This window comes from Lepus europaeus, chromosome 15 (genome assembly GCF_033115175.1).
Source record: "Lepus europaeus isolate LE1 chromosome 15, mLepTim1.pri, whole genome shotgun sequence".
In the NCBI taxonomy this organism is placed as follows: domain Eukaryota; kingdom Metazoa; phylum Chordata; class Mammalia; order Lagomorpha; family Leporidae; genus Lepus; species Lepus europaeus.
Window position 1 is genome coordinate 6,081,006 of NC_084841.1, and position 19,017 is coordinate 6,100,022.

Consider the following 19,017-nt stretch of genomic DNA (forward strand, 5'->3'; position numbering starts at 1 on the left):
TAAACTCCTCAAAGCCAAGCCCCACTGCTTGGGTAAAGGACACGCTGGGGCTAAAGGCGCTGCTTTCCCTGGAGCAGTGTTGATGAAAAAGGAGCCTGGCAGTGTTGGGAAAACACTGATGATTTATTCTAAAACCAAGAAAAACGAAGACCAAGTAAAGAAGCATAAAGACCTCTGTGAATTCAAACAAGCTGTGTTCAGACGAAACAATTAGCGCGTGTAGAACTGATATAGTCTTAAAGCTGCTTTTGATCTTCAATTATAATTTATCCCCTTAGGTGGGATCTTTGGGCCGGGACGACACCCCCCCACCCCCCCACCCCGAGCTTTGTCCAAGATTTTGAATGCAAGACCTAATAGTTCTGTCGAAGACTCTGGTGTAAATACTCAAATAGGCTTTGACTCCCATGATTTTTTTTTTTTTTTTTTTTTGACAGGCAGAATGGATAGAGAGAGAGAAAGGACTCCCATGATTTTTACTCTGGCAGAAAAATAAGGAAATAAGAACACCCTTGGCTACAAAGTCTTGTATTCTGAAAGAGTCCAAGGGTCAGGCTCAGAGACTGGGGCATGAGGGTGATGGCCTGTGCCCCTGCCATACCCCACTTGCTTATCTGACCATTTCACCCATTTTCTTCTCTCTGGTATCGCCCAGGCCAGACTCTGGGTTTACCCCAGTGCTTCCTAAGGACAGAGGCTTCTCCAGGGCAAAGATGCCCTCAACCCCGTTCACTGTGACTGCTCTTCACTGCCTTTGGAATCCCACACATGCACGCACACACACACACACACACACGAAGCCCTGGTTTACTTTGGCCCATGTTAATGCTTTTCGTAGTCTACTGCAGCAGGCTTTGAAAACCTCCGGCAGCAGGGGAGTATCAGTGCCTTATTTTGAAGGGGCAGCGACACAGAGATGTCCTGGAGTGTTGCGGACTGTGGCTTTTCCGCCCAGCCAGTTCTAGTGCCCTCAGTTTCTTGGAGTTCACTGAGTTTCATTCAGGAGGCATAAAGCACCACCCCCCCAACCTTCATCCAAGTTCTGTCCCTGGAGCCCTTGGGGAGGCCATGCAGTGTCCACAGGCAGGAATTCTGTTCTTCCTACAGGACTGATGGGAGAAACAAGCACGGGAGAAACTGGGAGGCACTTCCAGGTCATTTCCACTTACAAAGGAAGAAGGCCCCCTGATGGAAACCAAAGTTTGACTCTATTCAGAATTAGTAATTAATGTTATATCAGGTTCCGAGAGGTGCAGCCTAAAAATATTAGTGTCTCCTTGTGTTGCCTGTGCAGAGAGAGAGAGGGAATATAGAAACTCAGAAACGTTAAATGGGACTCAAGGTTACAGCAAGAAAGCCCCTGCTTTGTAGGTAGGCTCCTCCGGAGGGGGAAGTCCTGTGGCTGAGTCCACCATGGAGCTCACCAGGAGAGCCTCCATGAACCTGATCTGACCACGGTTTCCCCCGGGAGCCCCTGTGGTCCCACCACATGAAGGTTCATGTGCCAGGAAGTCTGCAGTGTGAAGTAGATGCGTGGGAGTGAAAGCTTTGCCGTGGAAAACAGAAGTCATGCCGTTAAGCTAAGTAAGCCACGTGGAGCATACCTGAAATTATTCTAAACGAACTACTGTGCTGCGAGATAAGAGAAACAATTCCCCTTTGAACAGTGACAGGTGAGGCAATTCTGCAGTGGGGTTGAGTGAGTGCCCTACTCACTGCAAACACTGCGTGGAGATCCTTAGCCAGCACTTCCCACCAAGTCCCGTGATGCTATCCTTTCCCAGAGGAAACAAAACAACCTTTTCGCTTACAGAATGCTGGGGGCGGGGGTGTAATTTCTAGAACAACTCAAATGCAGTACACGGTGAAGATGTTTTTTCCTATAGGAAAGAAAGGGGCTGACGCATGCGAAGTCCAGCCTGGGAACCAGGAGGAAAGTAGCTGCCGAGCCTCAGCCACCAAGCGTGGCCTGGGAGTCCGTGGCACAGGCGGCTTCCACTGTGAGTAAGCCTCGCAGGAGGCAGATACGGAGACCCTGCGTGCCAGCCACCTGCCTCCCACACCCCACCTGCCCTTTTAATCTTTAAAGAGTCCTTTCTGCAAATTTGGGTAAATGTTGAACTATTTTCCAGCATTTTCTGATTTTTTTTTTTTAAATGGAACAGGGTGAAAACACAAATACTGACAGAATCCTGCACTCCTCGGTGCCTCTCTGTGTGTTGGCAGGACTGCAGGTGCACTGCCGGTCAGGACGCGGTTGTGGTGATTGCCCAGGCCTCTATCAGAGCGAGAGGCATCATGGGAACATTAACAATCGCATTCCCGCTTTTGATAATTATTGGACCAAATGCCATACCAGTTGTTTGGGAGCAATTTGTCTTTTGTTCTGAAGGCCTCTATGAGTGGCCGCTCAATGCTGATCAAGGATCAAGGCTGAGACCTCTGGGACCATTGAAAACCTCACTTCAGCATCTGCAACTTCTCAGGTGTGTCTTGAACTTCTCTGGCCTCCTTGGAGGGAGAAGTGGGGCTGGACAGATTGGGTGGACAGCAGGTGGGGTTGGGAGGGACTGGATGGGCAGAAGACAGCGCTGAGATAAAGGAAAAGGCACCAGAGCTAAGCAGACTCCGGCCCTGGCCTGGAGGAGCAAGTGGCCCCGTGGCTCTAGGGCAGCTTCAGTGTGGAAAACAACGGGCTCCAGAGAGCCGGCTTCACGTCGCATTAATGCTCTTGGAAGGGGCCGATTGCCACACGTGAGTTACATCCGGGAGATGGAAAACAAAACACTGCTGCTCATGAAATGTCAGTACTTTCATACTTTCCATAACTCGGAAAATTAATGTTCAGTTCTAGTTCAGTACTGGGATGGTTTCCCTCGCTGATCTCACAAACGTACACGGTTTTTCTTTGCAGGGAGATGGGAGGCAAGGATGTATCAAAGCGGTTACTTTGCAGACTGGCTCTTCAGGACGCCACCATGGAGCAGACAGATGAGATTCCTGGCAATCAGCGTGAGGCAGAGCACTCTCTCACCTCTCTGGGTCTGCACTTCTGCTCTGCACACACACCTCCTCCATGAAGGCACCGGCACTGCCTCCAGACCGAGGCTCAGGGCCTCACAGGTGACCTTCACCTCTGCAGGTGCAGGTCGGGTAGAAACTCTGGGCTTCCCGGACCAGAATCATTCCAAGTCCAAATACAAATGCTTCCAAGAATCCACAGTACTATCCCAGTGGGGGAAATGGGAGCTCCCTGGGGAAGAACTGTTGGGCCACACTGTCTTCATTGACTCAAATGCTATGGCCCTGGTGGAGGGAAGGGGGCTCTCAGATAAAGTGCCTATTTTCTTGAACTAAAAAATCATGAAGGTTTACACTCAAAAGCAAGAGGACAATTGCATTTCATAAGATTCCTTCCCATCTCTGGAACAAAAACAAAGCTCAAGGAAACCATGGAGTTGTTTGGAGAAATGGGCAAACACAAGAAAATACTGCATACCATGGCTCAGCCAGCCGCAGACCAGACTTTTATGACGTCATAGCTGGTGAGGATGCGTATTTTTGGTAACAATGGGACACTTGTGGCTGGAAACGTATCCAGACTTCATCTCTTGAAGCCTCAGCATTAGGGGCAGTCATGGAGCACAGGCCTTTAGGAAGTGGGGATTTACAAGAAGCCAAAAATATAAGAGCGATTAGTACTCATCATAATTGTTGAGATCTGTAAAGTAGGCATTAGAGTAGGTCTTCCCAGTGAGATGGGGGTTGAAGTACTTGTTTCTTTCCTCTAGGATCAAGTTGTTTTTGTTGAATGCCTGTAAAATATTAGGAAAAAAATTTGAGAATCCTCAGGAAGTAGTATTTCAGAAGGAGTACAAGGAGGAGACTCCTCTCTTCTGAGGTGCCCCTTCTCTTTTTTTTAATGATTTACTTATTTATTTGAAAGTCAGAGTTATACAGAGAGAGAAGGAGAGAGGTCTTCCATTTGCTGGTTCACTCCCCAGTTGGCTGCAACGGCGGGAGCTGTGCTGATCCGGAGTCAGGAGCTCTCCTGTATGGGTCTTGGGCCATCTTCCACTGCTTTCCCGGCCATAGCAGAGAGTTGGATCAGAAATGGAGCAGCTGGGACTCGAACCGGTGCCCATAGGGGATGCCGGCACTGCAGGCAGAGGCTTCGCCTTCTAAGCCATGGTGCCAGCCCCTCCCCTTTCTCTTAAAGCTCTACTGTTTCAGATGTGTTGAGTCCTTTTCTTGCTTCTCCCCATTGATTGCCTCACATTAGAGTGAGGCTGACACTTCTGCTGTCTTCCAGTCTACTCTTGAACTTTGTGACTAAAGTTTCTGAGAGAAGCAGGTGGTTACTAACCTATCTGTGGTAGGTGTCTGGCTCAGGGTTAAGACACTGCGTGGGATACACACACGGCAGAGAGAAGGCAAGACATATTAACCCCCTGAAGTTAAAGGGGTGAGAATATTCCATATTCTTTCCTGGGAAGGAAATTTAATTCCAGAGTTCACCATCATAGCAGTGAAAGAACACATCAAAATGCTAAGATAAGCTCAGGAGACCTTCCAGGGGTAGTAGCCAGCTACAAAGCACCCTGACCTCTTGTGGGCACAATGAGAACAATAGTGGCTGTTTGCTGAGTGCTGGGCCTTATGTACCGCAAATCAGTAAACCCGATGACAAATGCCATGGCACCAAGGTTCAAAGAAATGTAAATTTCCTCTTTTGATTCTCATTATCTCCAATTTACAAAGGAGAAAATGGGGTGGTGTTGTGGTGTATCAGGTAAAGCCACCACCTGCAGTGCCAGCATCCCACGTGGGCACCAGTTCGAGTCCCAGCTGCTCCATTTCTGATTCAGCTCTCTGCTATGACCTGGGAAAGCAGTGGAAGATGGCTCAAGTCCTTGGGCCCCTGCACCCGCGTGGGAGACCTGGAAGAAGCTCCAGCCGTTGTGGCCTTGGGGGAGTGAATCAATGGATGGAAGACCTCTCTCTCTGCAACTCTGCCTTATAGATAAGTATTAAAAAATCCACAAAATACATCACCCTCCACTGCTTAGAGCACTTTCGCATCCTGCGAAGTTGAAGAGCCTTGACTATGCGTGGACACTGAGCACGGTTGGATCATAATGCCAAGCTTCTTCTTGGGATGCTGTTCTGGCTGTGATTTCTGGCAAGAACCTGCCACCCCCTAATTCTTGCTGCCAGCCATAGACAGCTCCTGGACAGGGAGTTCCACTCTGGCCACACCGCTTTTCAGATGCAGAAGGGACAGAGGATGCAAAGCTGGGCAGGTGGCCAATAACCCAGTATATTCCAGAATTTTATTTCTTGGCATTTTTGGGCCCCCTTTTAAACTCACATACCCAACATGAGCTGCCGCCTTGTCTTAGGCAAAGCTGAAAGGCAGTTCATGCTGAGGGTGCACCATCACACTGGCCCCAGTTCCGCCCCTCAGTGCCACCACCCACTTTGCCAACAGCTGAGGGCCTACTTGCCCTGGGGGAACATCTGGCTGTAGCCGTCACTACGAACCCCTTACCTTGATGGCTTCCACCGAGTCATACTTGTCCAGTTTGTTGATGTGGTTGGTGATGCTGGTGTTGAGAGGGGCAGGGGACACTGGGTGGATGACGGTGGCATCGTGGGACTGCTGCTGGTAGCGCTGGCAGTAGGTGTAGACCAGCAGGGTGAGGAGGCAGCCGAGGATGGAGCTGCTCAGCCCCACGGCGATCATGTGGAACATGTTGAACTCTGGAAGACAGGATCAGGGCGATGCCACGTTTGGAACATGCTCAAACCACGAGAGCCAGAATGGAAAGAACCTTGCCCACTACAGAATGCAAGAACTCGGAGCAATTCTTTGCTTGGCAGCGTCACGGCCACCAGGGCATTGCACGCTCTTGATTTTGTGGACTGCAATCCGTGGACCTTCGTGCACGACCAGAAGCAGCTTGTTTTCTTCAGCGGTCTAAGCAACACTGTCCTCCCCGGGTCTGAAGGGCTTCTGGGGACAGTGCGTTCACTGCCTCCAGTCCTGCTCCCCGGCAGCCCAGCACTGTTTGCCCCCTGCCGTGGTTACTTCCTTTTATTTAGAAATGTTTTAAGTTTGTGACTATGAATACGCATGCATTACATAACACCGCAAAGTGCAAAAGGGAAAATAAGTCTTTGTTCCTTCCTAGAGGTAACTGGGATAGCCAATTTCTACTGTGCCCTGCCAGAGATACTCTGCTGCTTTCTCTCCATGGAAAAATAGAATTAGAAGGTGGGTTTGTTTCGACGCAAACAATTTTTGAAATCATAAAATCATGACACCATGCATAGTTTCTTCCTAATACACATTTCCATGAACTTTCTGAAGACCCCTGATGGGTACGTGGGCATACGTATTATCCTCTGTATTACTTTCCCACTGGCATTGTGTTTTGGAGATTTTAATGAGAAAAAAAGGTTTGTGTTAAAGGAGTAAAATAGGATTGGCTTGAGTGACATCAGGGCCAGACACCAAGACCTGCACGATGTCTGAGGAACCGCAGCAGGAACAACAACCAGAGCACCATCCTATGTTGGCAAAACACTGGTCAAACTAAGCCTTCTGGCCCGAGGGTGACCTCAGGGCAGCACTCAGAGAGCACAGCCTTGCGGCTGCTGTGCTGTATCGGCTCTGTGCCACGAGCCATTCCCGGGCACCTGCCCCTGGCCCTCATTGCGCAGAGCACCCCCTGTGGACACCAATGACTGCAAGAAGGTGCAGTGTCACCTGATGCCCTGTCCTGTCAACCGTGACCCAAGCAGGAGCCTGCAGATGCTGCTGGGCTTCAGCACAGGCCCCAGGGGGGTGAGGGTTGAGGGAGGGTCCAGGTCTGTCCTGATCTCCCGTACATTCCCTGCAGGGCTCTGACAATCAGTGACTGTGTACAGAATGTGAGCTCTGCAGGGAGAGGTGGCAGAGGCCAGGGAGATGTCAGCCCTCCTGCCATACTTGATGGGGTCGACTAGCTGTCTGTCTGCTCCCAGACACTGCCTCCTGGGATTCCTGGGCTGTGGATGGATCCGCCTCCCAGGGCAGATGGACACTTTGAATGAAAGCCACCTGCCGCGGGATTGCTGTCAGTCAGAACCCTGACATTCCAAGTGAACATGGCAACTCCTCCTGGCGGGGGTCCACTGTACCTAGCATTAAGGTCTGGACGGTCTAGATGGACATTACTAGAATATTCCATAACTATCTCCCTGAGATTCTAGCAGATTTGGTCGTGCTATGAAAATATAAAAAGGGTAGAAGGGGTTGTGGTGTAATGGGTTAAGCTGCAGCTTGGAATGCCTGCATCCCGTACCGGGGAGCCAGTGTGAGTTCTGGCTCCACTGACTCCAATCCAGCTTGTCTCTGCTTTTGTTTCCTGTGGAATCTGGAGCTGAGTGTGTGTTATAAGAATCACTGGCCGGTATGAACTGTACTGAGCTCTACCTGATCCAATCTGTTTGGGAGAGACCTGCATGGAGTCCCTGGCACTTGGCTATGGCTTGGCTCAGCCTCAGATGTTGCTGTTCTTAGGGGGTGAATCAGTAGATGGAAGATCTCCTCCTCTCTGACTCTGTATTTCAAATAAATCTTTAAACAATGTGGAAAGGCTTCACAAGTTTTTGTCATTTCCCAACTGTGACATTTGGACAAAGTGTCCTGGGGCCATTCCAAAAGCAGCCACTAGGATCTGTAACTATGACATTGGAGCTGCATTGAGATCCACCAGCACCGACCTCACACCAGTTCTCATCTCTGCACTGTGGCTGTGAGGACTCCCCAGGGTCAGCGCCACGCACTGATAAAAATACTTCCTGCTGCACGGATCACTCGTATTTTCACACAGGGAAGATATATGAAGGTCTCCATATGCAGATACTTTGTCATTAGTCAAATGAATCACTCCTGCAGGTGCCTGGGGAAGGCTGGGGCAGCTGACATCTTTATGACGGTTATATAGTCTTTGTGTCTCCTGCAACTAAAAATAGCGAAGTTGGAATTTTTCAGTGGGAGCACATTTTTCTACAGAGGAAAAAATACTGCCTATTAGGTCTCATCAGAGTCGTCTTAGTGTGGCTCTTGCCTTTGAGTGTGCTTTTCTGCTGTTTTGGTCAATAAGCTGGAATAGAGACTGCCTACCCAGGAAGGTGGTCTGATTTATTGTAGAAATTCTGATTTCTCAGCCAGCGCCACGACTCACTAGGCTAATCCTCCGCCTGCGGTGCCGGCACCCTGGGGTTCTAGTCCCAGTCGGGGCACCGGATTCTGTCCTGGTTGCTCCTCTTTCCAGGCCAGCTCTCTGCTGTGGCCCAGGAGTGCAGTGGAGGATGGCCCAAGCGCTTGCGCCCTGCACCCCATGGGAGACCAGGAGGAAGCACCTGGCTCCTGGCTTCGGATCAGCGCAGCGTGCTGGCCACAGCGGCCATTTGGGGGGTGAACCAACAGAAAAAGGAAGACCTTTCTCTCTCTAATTCTGCCTGTCCAAAAAAAAAAAAAAAAATGGGACTGGGCTTTGCACCTCTCCCGGCATAACCTACGGAGGCCTTGAGGAGCCTTGAATGGCCAGCCTGTGGCAGAAGGCATGGATGGGCAGTCTGCTCTGCTGAGGCCCCTGTCGTCTGCCCCAGGTTCTGCCTTGGCCTCCACACGGATGCAGCACTCCTTACAAACACTGCTCCACTCCTGACCTCCACTGCCTCCACGCGTTCCAAGCCCTGGACACCCCGAGGGCAATGATTCCTAGCCAGGGCTGCTGGACGCAATCCCCAGATACTTTACTTCCAGGACCATTGCCTAGGGTGTTTGGGATTAAAATTTGCACTGGATTCCACCTCTAGAATCCCATCCCTGTCTGCATTTTGTAGGACCTGTGTGAACTTGGGCCAGGGATCACCCCTGAGTCTCTCAGTCCTCATTTCAAAAATGCACATTAAACTACACCGCCAGCACCCTTTGTCTCCAAATGCAGAAGCCCTGAACAGTTAGTTTTCATCGATATCAGGCAGTAAAATGTGACCTGGACTGACCCACACTGCTGCCAAGCCTGAGCAGAGCTGGGGAGCAGGACCACATCTTTACTTAGCTCACATCCCATGGCAGAGAGGAGCTCTGGAGAGCAGCCATGGAGCCTGCAGGTGTGTGATGCGATATACAGCTACACCGCACCTCTCTGATCTGAAAAACAAGCTGCAACCCCCTTCTCCATCTCCAAGGAGTTCACGTAAAAATCCAGACCTCCGCAGCTTTGTGAATGCTCTTTGTAAGGACCAGGTGGGACACAAAGCATTTAACCGTGACTGGTACAGTGACTGGATGAAAAACATTAACAGATTATCGCTGATTATTTTTACTTGCATTTTCATCCTGTAGCTAGAGTCCACAAAGCAACTGTGTCACGTAAGTCACTGAACTAAACCAAGCCAGACCCTAGATGCTGCCTCTCAGGTTCAAGGGTCTCTCCCCATGTGACTGTTGGGGCTGGGGCTGGAGGGGCCAAGGCTGTTGAGCTCCCTGTAACTTAGTGCTCCTTACACACTGGCAGGGGTTGGGATGGCACAGTGACTTGGGCGCTGCATCCCTTATCAGTATGGGACAGAGTCCTGCCATCCAGCTTCCCGCTAATGAGTTCGGGTCCCTGCCTCCCACATGGCAGACCCAGGTGGAGCTCCAGGCTTCAGCCTGGTTCAGTCCTGGCTGTTGTAGGCATTTAGGGGAGAGAATCCGTAGATGGAAGACCTCCTTCTCCTCTCCCTCTCCCTCTCTCTCTGCCTTTCAAAAACATACAGGTGCAGAGTGGTGTTCAGCAAAGATTACTGAATGAACAAATGAAAGGATGGATGGATAGACTCACAGATGGCTCACCAAACAGAATGGATCAGGTAGAGCTCAGTGTAGTTCACACCAGTCAGTGATTCTTAACACTCAGAGAACTCCAGATTCCACATGAAACAAAAGCAGAGACCGAGATCTGTTGCGATGAGGTCTCTGGGCCTCCCTGGGGGGGAGGGTTATAGGAGGAGAGGGCTGTGGATCCTGGTTCACACCATGAAAGGTGGGCATGACCGTGCTCTGGGTGTGTCCACAATTCAGGCAAGCACTTTATGGGCATACCTTTGGAAGGCAGACTGTAAAGTCTACATTTATCATGGACGTGAACCACAGAACCAGACTTGTCTTGGAATCTGACCACTGATTCACATAACAAATATGGACCACTGTCATTTATCCCCAGGTGAACGCTGTTTGTGTATCACTCTCTGGGGACCCAGGAGTCTCCACAGTACAGCATCCTTGGACAACAGAGACATACTGGAAAAGTGATTAGAATATATCAGAATAGCCATTAGAAATTACTTAAAAGGAAGAACTTACCTCCACATCTTTTCTCTTCTACGCTGCTGGATCTTGCCACAGATACTTCTGGAAACAAAATCCAATCAAAATTTGTAAAAGTCAATGGGAAGAAAGTTCATGTTCATGATTCTTTCACCAAACATCTAATGATTTTGAATTTTATCAGAGTACAAATGTCAATGTTTTAAACAACCTGCCATGGATTTGGTAAAGCCACCGTGACTGGAAGAAGTGAAATTGGTTACCACGGGAGGAAAATGCTTTGGTTCACACTGTATCCTGCCATCAGAGGTGGTGGTGGGGGGGGCCCCCCTGTGTTTGCCTGTAGTTTCTGCCTCAGATACTTCAAAGTCAGTATTGTCACATTCCCTACAGGAGGGGTGAGCTGTTCATCACAGCTCAAAGGAAATCACCCAGCAAACAGTCACCATCCAGGAGCCCATTCCTGCTCCTTGCTGTGAGCATGAAAACCCCATGGAAGATGCTGGCGAGGGCACACTTCTAAGTGTTTGACTCCTAAGGCCGAAATGCCATGCCAGGAGTCTTCTGCTGTGAGTGCTCATTAGGTAACAAGAATTTAAAATGTGTCTATGGCTAAACAGAAACATTTACAAACACTGTTAAGGGCCCCATCATATATGAGCATGATGCCCCATAAGGTTCTAGCTGATACTTTTCTCTAAAATATCTTTTCAACAAATGGAGGAAAAGAAAGAAAACATGGCTCACAGAACTGGACTCTATTATTTCTTCATACCAGCTTGGTCTTTGCTCTGTGTCACAGTCCTGAGGCACACCGTGGGCAGGTGGTCTCTGCACTTGCAGAGAGCCGAGTCCGCCGTGGGCTGGACACGGTTCCCTAGCTGTCACTCACTGCTCAGCAGTGACTTCACATGACAAAGCCTGAGGCAAGAGGGCCAACCAATCTCTTCTCGAAGGTAACAATAATGATGGATTTCCGTTTATCAGATATGTTAAAAGTGCCTAAAAGAATGATCCTTTATCACTGCATGGGATAAAGCACATGCAGAGCACTGCCAAGACGTCTAGCCAATATTAAAACCACCAAAGCAAGCTCTTCTGACCATAATCGAGTCAACAGATTATCAAGAAACTGTGCTTAAAAATTTTGAAACTCATGGAGGCTTGTGTTGTGGCGTCACAGGTAAAGTTGCCACCTGCAGTGTCAGCATCCCATATGGGCAGTGGCTCACATTCCAGCTGCTCCACTTCTGATCCTGCTCCCTGCAAATACACCTGGGAAAGCAGCGAAGGATGGCCCAAGCCCTTGGGCCCCTGCTACCCACATGGGAGACCTGGAAGAAGCTCCTGGCTTTGGCCTGGCTGTTGAGGCTACCTGGAGAATGAACCAGCAGACAGAAGACCTCTTTCTCTTTTTCTTTCTCTCTCTTCAACTCATTCAGATAAATAAATATTTTAAAAAATGTTCGAAACTCATGAAGTCATGTCTAAAACTGCATCTACACTGTAATCACAACAAACCTGTAAGAGCTGCCAAACTCCTCTCTATTTCACCTAATACAGCCTCAACTGACCTAAGAGTCATTTTCTCTGTGCGTGCTGGAAATGGTTCTGTTCACACTGATTAGCCTCTCTGCCTTACCTGGGATGAAATTGGAGTCAAAAACGCATGGCCGGCTCTCGGTGGCATTTCCCGAACACTGGCTGCCCACGGGGAACAGGAGGATGCACTGGCGGGCACGGATCTGGACGCCGGACGCATCGCACATGGTCCAGTCGGACCACTCGGACCAGCTCTCTACAGTGACAAGAAAGGGGCAGATGGGGTGAGATCATGGAGGCCAATCAGCCCGGGGCACTGCCAAGTTACAGGCACTGCTCTAAACTTCACATTCTGTGGTTAATGGCTCTGTACATAAATCAGGCATGGCTGCAGCTTCTGACCAGGCCAGTAAGTAAAATACAGTTGAGGATGAATTAAAGTACTGGTGTATCTGATAACATACCAGTATATAATGTGCTTAAAATAAATTTTCTAAGAACCGCGTTGTTTCAGTGCTATGAAGTATCTGTATTTAGACACTGAATGTTAGTCCATGAGGGCCAACTGTGCATAGACCATCCGTCGTGGGGGCCAGAAAGCATCCATGTGGACTGCATTTCATACATGGCAACACTCCTCTGGGCACAGCGGTGCTCTGTCATCGCTATCCCAGAAAGTCCCCATGGGCCTTCTGCCCAGGCAAGAGAAACAAGTGTGTGTGTATGTGAAACAGGAGGCGGAGCTACCCTCAGCACTTTCTCTTCCGTCATCAGCGCCGTTCTGCAGGCTGGATGCCCCACGGTCGGGCGATCTGTGAGGGACAGTTCATTTGCTCTTGAGTGTGCTGTCACAGGAGCATAAGGTCAACGCAGGGTGCAAAGTCACCTCACCCTGACAGGGAAGGCCACTGGGACATGTGACAGTCACCCAGGCACACAGATGTGTCAAAGGAAAGGAATAACCCTCAATTTTATTCGTGACATATTAGCCAACAGAGCAAAGATCCATTTCTATGCAGTTTGCTTTCTGTGCCTTTTTAAGTTAATGCATCACTTTTGTAGGGGCAGGGAAAATTGGGAAAATCTGGGAACTTTTGCCTATTTCCAGGTAAAGGGAGCACCTTTTCCTTAGGAATGTATTAAGCATCAGTTTAGGGAATGACTTAGGGAATCTGGTTTCCAGGTCCTGCTCCATATGAATGGAACCTTCTAGAAAGATCTGCAGGAGAAAGCTTAACAAAAACGTAGGAGTCGTTCAATGTCAAAGCTAGACCCAGAAACGAATGGTTCATTTTTCTTCCAAATGGTCCCTCCATGCAGTAAACCAAGCTACTTCCTGGATGGGAAGCCTCCCGCCATGCATCCTTGGGATGCATTAGTCCTGGAGTCTGGAGCTTGGAGCTCCCACACCTGCATCCCCAAACCTATCCTCCGAGGTGAAGTGCATTTTGCAAGGGTTGTCAGTGGTTCCCTGATTTTCAACAACAAAATCTCAGATGTTATCAGCTTATATATTTGCATATTTAAGGATGTTTTGTTAATAATCAGCTTCTGCTACTTGTTTTGCCTTGCTCCTTTGCCTACTGATTGGATATCATGCTCCCTGCTCCCCCCTAATTTTTTTCCCCCTAATCACACAATCTCAGGATCGTAGCCCATTGACCTTGGAGGAAGTATCCTCCAAGCATGCCTGGTGTTCCCATTTAAAAATGTGGAAGTCATTCCTGGAGCACAGCCTGGGGTGCTCTGGCTGAGTCTGGGTGGGCTGTGGGTGCTTCCCCTCATAGAGGCCCCAGACTTAAGCAGGAGGCCACAGATCCTTGTTTCTTCTCTCTCCCACAACGCAGCAAGGGGCGGCCTGTGAGTCATTAGTGACAATCAGCAAGGTCAAGGGCAAAGCATCCTAATCAGGTAGTTCGGATATTACAGTATAATATGTGTGTGTGTGTGTATAATATGTATATACAATATAATATGGACTGTCTCTCACTGATGTGATAAAGGCAAGATGAGATCTATTTTATGGTAGGACATTGTGTTATGAAGCCGCATCGATAGTGATACAGTGGGGGCTGGTTTCTTCCCCACTTTGAGTATTAACCATGATACAGTGTCCACGATTTCATATCAACAAGTTAAGGAAAGAGAAAGTCTGTCCCAAAGCCAGGGAGAAGCCAGGCGCAGCTCACCTGGGCAGGGCTGTGTGTTGCAGAGGGCCTCTTCGGTGTGCAGCCCCAGGCAGATGTCTCCTCCGTAGGCAGGGGCTGGGTTTGTGCACGACCGGGTCCTCATGTAGTGTCCGCCGCCGCACGTTGCTGAGCACTGTGACCAGGAGGACCAGCAGGACCACATGCCGTCCACTGGGGGGGACACAAAGTCACAGCACTTCTGAAATCCGGATGGAGCCAGTCTGGTGCAGCTGCAGATAGAACCTGCACTATGGTACTGATGCCATCACAGCAGGGATACTGGCCAGGAAGGGGACATCGAGAGCCCATTTCGCAGGTTCTCCACTCCACCTTCTCAGTTACCTCTGGTCAGTCTTTCAGAAGACTTCTAAACACAAAGTACTCGTGCACAAGGATAACAAGGAATGTGATGGCCACATGTGATACAAACTCCCAGTCCCCACATCGTGTGGCTAGCAGGGTGAAGCCCTGACCTAGCTCTCACTTTGCTCCTGCACAGTCTAGTTGGCCAGGCAAGTCGTAAGCCCAGGACCAGTCAAGCCGCAGCCCTCCTTACCCCCGGACTACCGTCTCCTCTTCCGGACTCAGGAAAGCTCCTAAATCCCAGGAAACAGGTAACGATGCGATGCGAAGAATGTTGGTGAATTCAGGCACAAAGTACCAAAGCAAAGCCTGGATGGTGTTTCAACTAAGGAGAGGGATCTGATGACATCAGCCACACCCTGGGTTGACATTCAGGGTGCAGATTCCTGGACTAGGTGTTTCCATGAGGACCCCTGACCCAGGGCACTCTCGGTCTGCCCACGTTGTCTGCCTCTCTTCAGTGCTAGGCTCCTGATGTTGGTGGCCCAGACTCCTGATGGATGGGGTCCGTTTGCTCACTTGGATCTGGGGCACCTCAGTGCTCTGGACTGTGCTAGCCGACACTGCTCAAACTCCGCTCTCGTTGGTGGGGCTTTGTGACACTGTCAGGGCAGATTTGCTGTTTCACTGATGCTAGTCTGAGCCTTGCTGCTACTGGCCAGCCCTGCTCTCCTGCTACTGAGTTCTAGAGCAACGCTAGCAGGTGCTGTCAAAGGCGGCACTCCATCCTAATCAGGGGACAAAGCCAATCACAACCATGGCTAAATTAAGCTGATGAGAAACTATTACTAAATGTAGGCAGTGACATATTTAATTTTCTCTGTGTCCCAAATAAAGAAAGAAAAGCAATCATGACAGGGAATGCCAGCATTGTTCAGGACACAAGGTTGCTTTGGTTCGAATAAGTTAGATTGTCTTGCAAACATCCGCCAGGATGTATCTTTGTGGTACTATTTCTCTTTAGATAGTGGCACAGGTAAAAATAAACCATTTTTGAGAAGCATGAGTAAGACCATCATCTTTATGATGATACCTGAATTTCCAAATGGGAAAAGCAAAATGCAACTATTTGAACCCAATGGAGAAATGAGCTTTAACTGGAAATTTTGTGATTTTATTTAAAAAGTTGTGATTTTATATAAACTTGCAGAATTTAAGAACATTTTCCCCAGTAGCTACAAAGTATGTTAGAAAGTTATAGGGATCTCATGTATCTGACAGTGGTTGGAGTACCCACAATAAAAAGACAGGCATGTGTTGGCCTAGAATTTTAAAATTTTCAGTCTCTCTCCCATATCTACACCCAGTGGGGGAAGCACTTGCTTTCTGTCTGTAATCTGAGTTGAAACCTGGGTCTTCTTTGGGTGTCTTTGTACACACACTGAGTCACAGGCAACTCCCTGCCTCAGAACAGCAGGTGTCACAGAGCTTGGCTGTCAGAATGTGCACCAGGCCTGCTGGGCTCGGGGGGCTAACACGTCCTCCAGAGGGTGTCGGAGCCTGACTTAGGACTGACCACGAGCTCTGCCCATCCATGACTTCTGTGTGGCACGATCGGCTCTCAGGTGTAGGAGAGCAGGTGTGTGAAGATGGTCAGCAGCAGCCGTCCTCGGGGCTGCTACCAGAAAGACCAAAGGCAGGTGCTGGCCAGGGTGCAGAGAAATTGGAACCCCCGTGAACCACTGGTGAAAATGTAAAAATGGGGCAGCGTCTATGAAAAACAGCAGGTTCCTCAGAAAATTAAACATCAAATGACTGTGCAATCCAGCCAGCCCACAGCTGGGTCTGTATCCAAAAGGGCTGAACTCAGGATCTCCAGGAGACTCTGTGGCGTCCCCAAATTCACTGCAGCAACATCGACCATAGCCAATATACAGAAACAACCCAAGTATCCACCAAGGGATGATGGGTCAAAGAAAAAACAAAGTGAAACATTATTCAGCCTTGGAGAAGGAAATCCTGACACTCGGAATAGCAAAGATAACCCTGGAGGAGAGCTCTCTGCTAAATGAAATCAGCCAGTCCCAGACAGATGCTGCATCATCCCACTTGCCTGAGGGATCTCAAGTCAACAGATTCACAGAAACACAGTAGGATGGTGGCTGCCAGGCGCAGGGGGAGGAAGAGATGGGGCTGGCTGTTCAGCAGGTGTCAAGGTCCCGTTACCCAACATGATGAAGAATTAAAGGTATGCACCAACGGCACTGTGCCGAGAGTTAACAATCATGCATTGTGCACTTAAACACCTGTGAAGAGAGTGAACTCCTATTAAGTGTTCTTTCCACAGCAAAAACAAACGAACAAAACCAAACCTGAAAACGACAGATGCTTATCTGCACTCATTCTGCTCTTCGGCATCTCTGAGGCTCTGACGACGTCCACAACCCACTGTGTGGCTCTTCAGACAGCGTGCCTCCCTCTCCACGTTACAGCCAACACGCCGACTCACACCTCATCGAGCTTGGTAAATCCCCCACGCACCCATGATAAAGTCCCCTGGCACAGGATCGTGTGTCCGTGACAGGAAGAATACGGCTCTTGTCTGCAATGTGGAGACTTGGGGGGGCCATCTGTCCACAATCCCACTGCTGAAACCTTTACCTGTGCTCTAAGAATGGGGAAACAGAAACTTCCAGCACAAAGAGAACGCCAAGGAGAATTTCAACCACATCTCTGCCGTGCCAGGCAGGTGCACGCGTCCGTCCGTAACTGTCCCATGACCCCAGACAAGTTCTAATCCATCCCCATTTCCCATCCTAATAGTGATAGAAGGGAGGGCAGATGACGGGAACGGTAGCTTGTTCCGGAGAAGTAAAGGATGCTGGGTACCATAAAACTGACAACATCCTGAAGACCCAAGTATTTCTAAAACAGAAATTACAGAACTCAAAGCCTCACAAAACAGCATTCACTGTGAGGGAGCAGACGTTGCAGGCTCCTGGGAACAAAAACTGAACTTCTGAGAGAAGGCAAAGCCACCGGGGGATGAAGTCAGGCCAGTGTCTAAGTTCGCTCTTCTCTGCCATGTGAACTACACTGGACAAATAAAATGGCATCGGTCATTATAGGAATAATCATCAGACTCATTTGTATTCTGCCTCGTCCCCCCAGCCACCCTGGGGAATGTTCTAGAAAGGAGGGACTCACGGCCCAGAGTGGGGGAGGCGGAGTGGGGAATGGGACGCTGGCAGTCTGAATGCATCCCACGGCTCAGGGCTTCACATCACTCCTGCCATGCTGCTAAAAATCATCGCACAGGGACCGCTTCCCAGCCTGAACCCCATCTAACTAAGCCTAAGCAAGACTGGTTCATGGCGAGGGCACGCAGACACACTGAGGCTCAGCCCCACGTCTCTCATGGACCACCGCAACTGTCGGTAGTCACTTCTGAGCAAATGAAACGCAGATTAAGTCACTCAAGGAGGCAAAAAAATTCTTGTCCTAGGAATTCTAGCTAAATACTCTGTCCATTATAGTCAAACCAAGGCAATGACTGGAGATCTAAGGGACAAAGTAAGAACCGTAACTAACCAAGAGTGGACACCGGGGTTCCACAGACACAAAGCCCATGGTGTTTTAGCAGCGACAGCTGCCTGCTCTTATTGTGTCCTCCTCGGCTCCATGCAACAGTGCTGCGAGGAGCGCTGAGAGGTGGATGGGGCAGGAGTGCTCAGGACGGCATTACTGTCATTGGGAGTGGGGTAGTCTGGACAACAGTGGATTTGTGACAAAAAGGAACTGGGTCCCCTGGCCCCTCCACCTTCTGCCACGCGATGATGCAGCACACGGGCTCTCGCCGGATGCTCACAGGCTTCCTAAGCCCCAGGAGACACAGCAAAATCATTTTCTGTTCTGTATCCCTGACCCAGTTTCAGGCACTGTGTTCCAGCAGCCGAGACAGAGGGCATGATGTCCAGCAGACCCGTGTGGACACAGCCCTGCCATAACCCCCCCTTTCTTTTTTACTTAGATGCTGCCCCTCCATGAGATTCTCAAATTTCCTAATTCTTCATTGCTGTTTGCAGAATCAAGAAGAAGTGGAGCCTCTTAGGTAAGAACTGATAAAAAAAAATTGTTTTCTGTGTTAGGTCTGATGTGGCCTAAGTAAAGCCCAAGACCTCCTGCATTTTATTTTACTTGGATGTTCCTTAACAACAAAGCCATCTGCTTTCTCCGCTGCTTCGGTCAAGGTCTAGAGTCTCCAGTGCTTAATCAAACATGCGGTGCAGAGAAGGCGAGAAAACAATGGGTGTTTCCGATGCTGGAGGGACATTAGGAAGGTGAAGGTACCAGTAAGATAAAAGTGAAGGAGCAAAATCGGCTACTTCAGCATGGATTTGACTTGGACTCCTCACTACAGTTTACAAAACACTTCAGCATGGGGATCCAATTGTTTCATGGATTAACTGAAAGGAATTTTACATCTGTGCATTTTGTTTAGATTTTATGTTATAGATAATTGTAATGAAATGTAAAAAACAAACAAACAAAAAAAAACCAAACACAGTGCCCATTTGTAATTGTCTACTGTGACCCCAACAGGGTTAAAGAAGT

The 19,017-nt window shown here is 49.2% G+C and overlaps 1 protein-coding gene across 3 annotated transcripts in view; it reads right to left on the reverse strand.

Moving 5' to 3' along the window:
• Positions 1-327: 327 nt before the first annotated feature.
• SEMA5A (semaphorin 5A) overlaps positions 328-19,017 on the reverse strand; it is a 473,120-nt gene continuing 454,430 nt past the window's right edge. For all 3 annotated transcript variants that reach the window (XM_062212003.1, XM_062212001.1, XM_062212002.1), the window contains exons 19-23: positions 14,101-14,271; positions 12,012-12,167; positions 10,406-10,453; positions 5,552-5,763; positions 328-3,815 (exon numbers count right to left, since the gene is read on the reverse strand). In XM_062212003.1, coding sequence (XP_062067987.1) covers positions 3,696-3,815; positions 5,552-5,763; positions 10,406-10,453; positions 12,012-12,167; positions 14,101-14,271 — 707 coding nt within the window. In that variant the 3' untranslated portion in view covers positions 328-3,695. The remainder of the gene's footprint in view (positions 3,816-5,551; positions 5,764-10,405; positions 10,454-12,011; positions 12,168-14,100; positions 14,272-19,017) is intronic.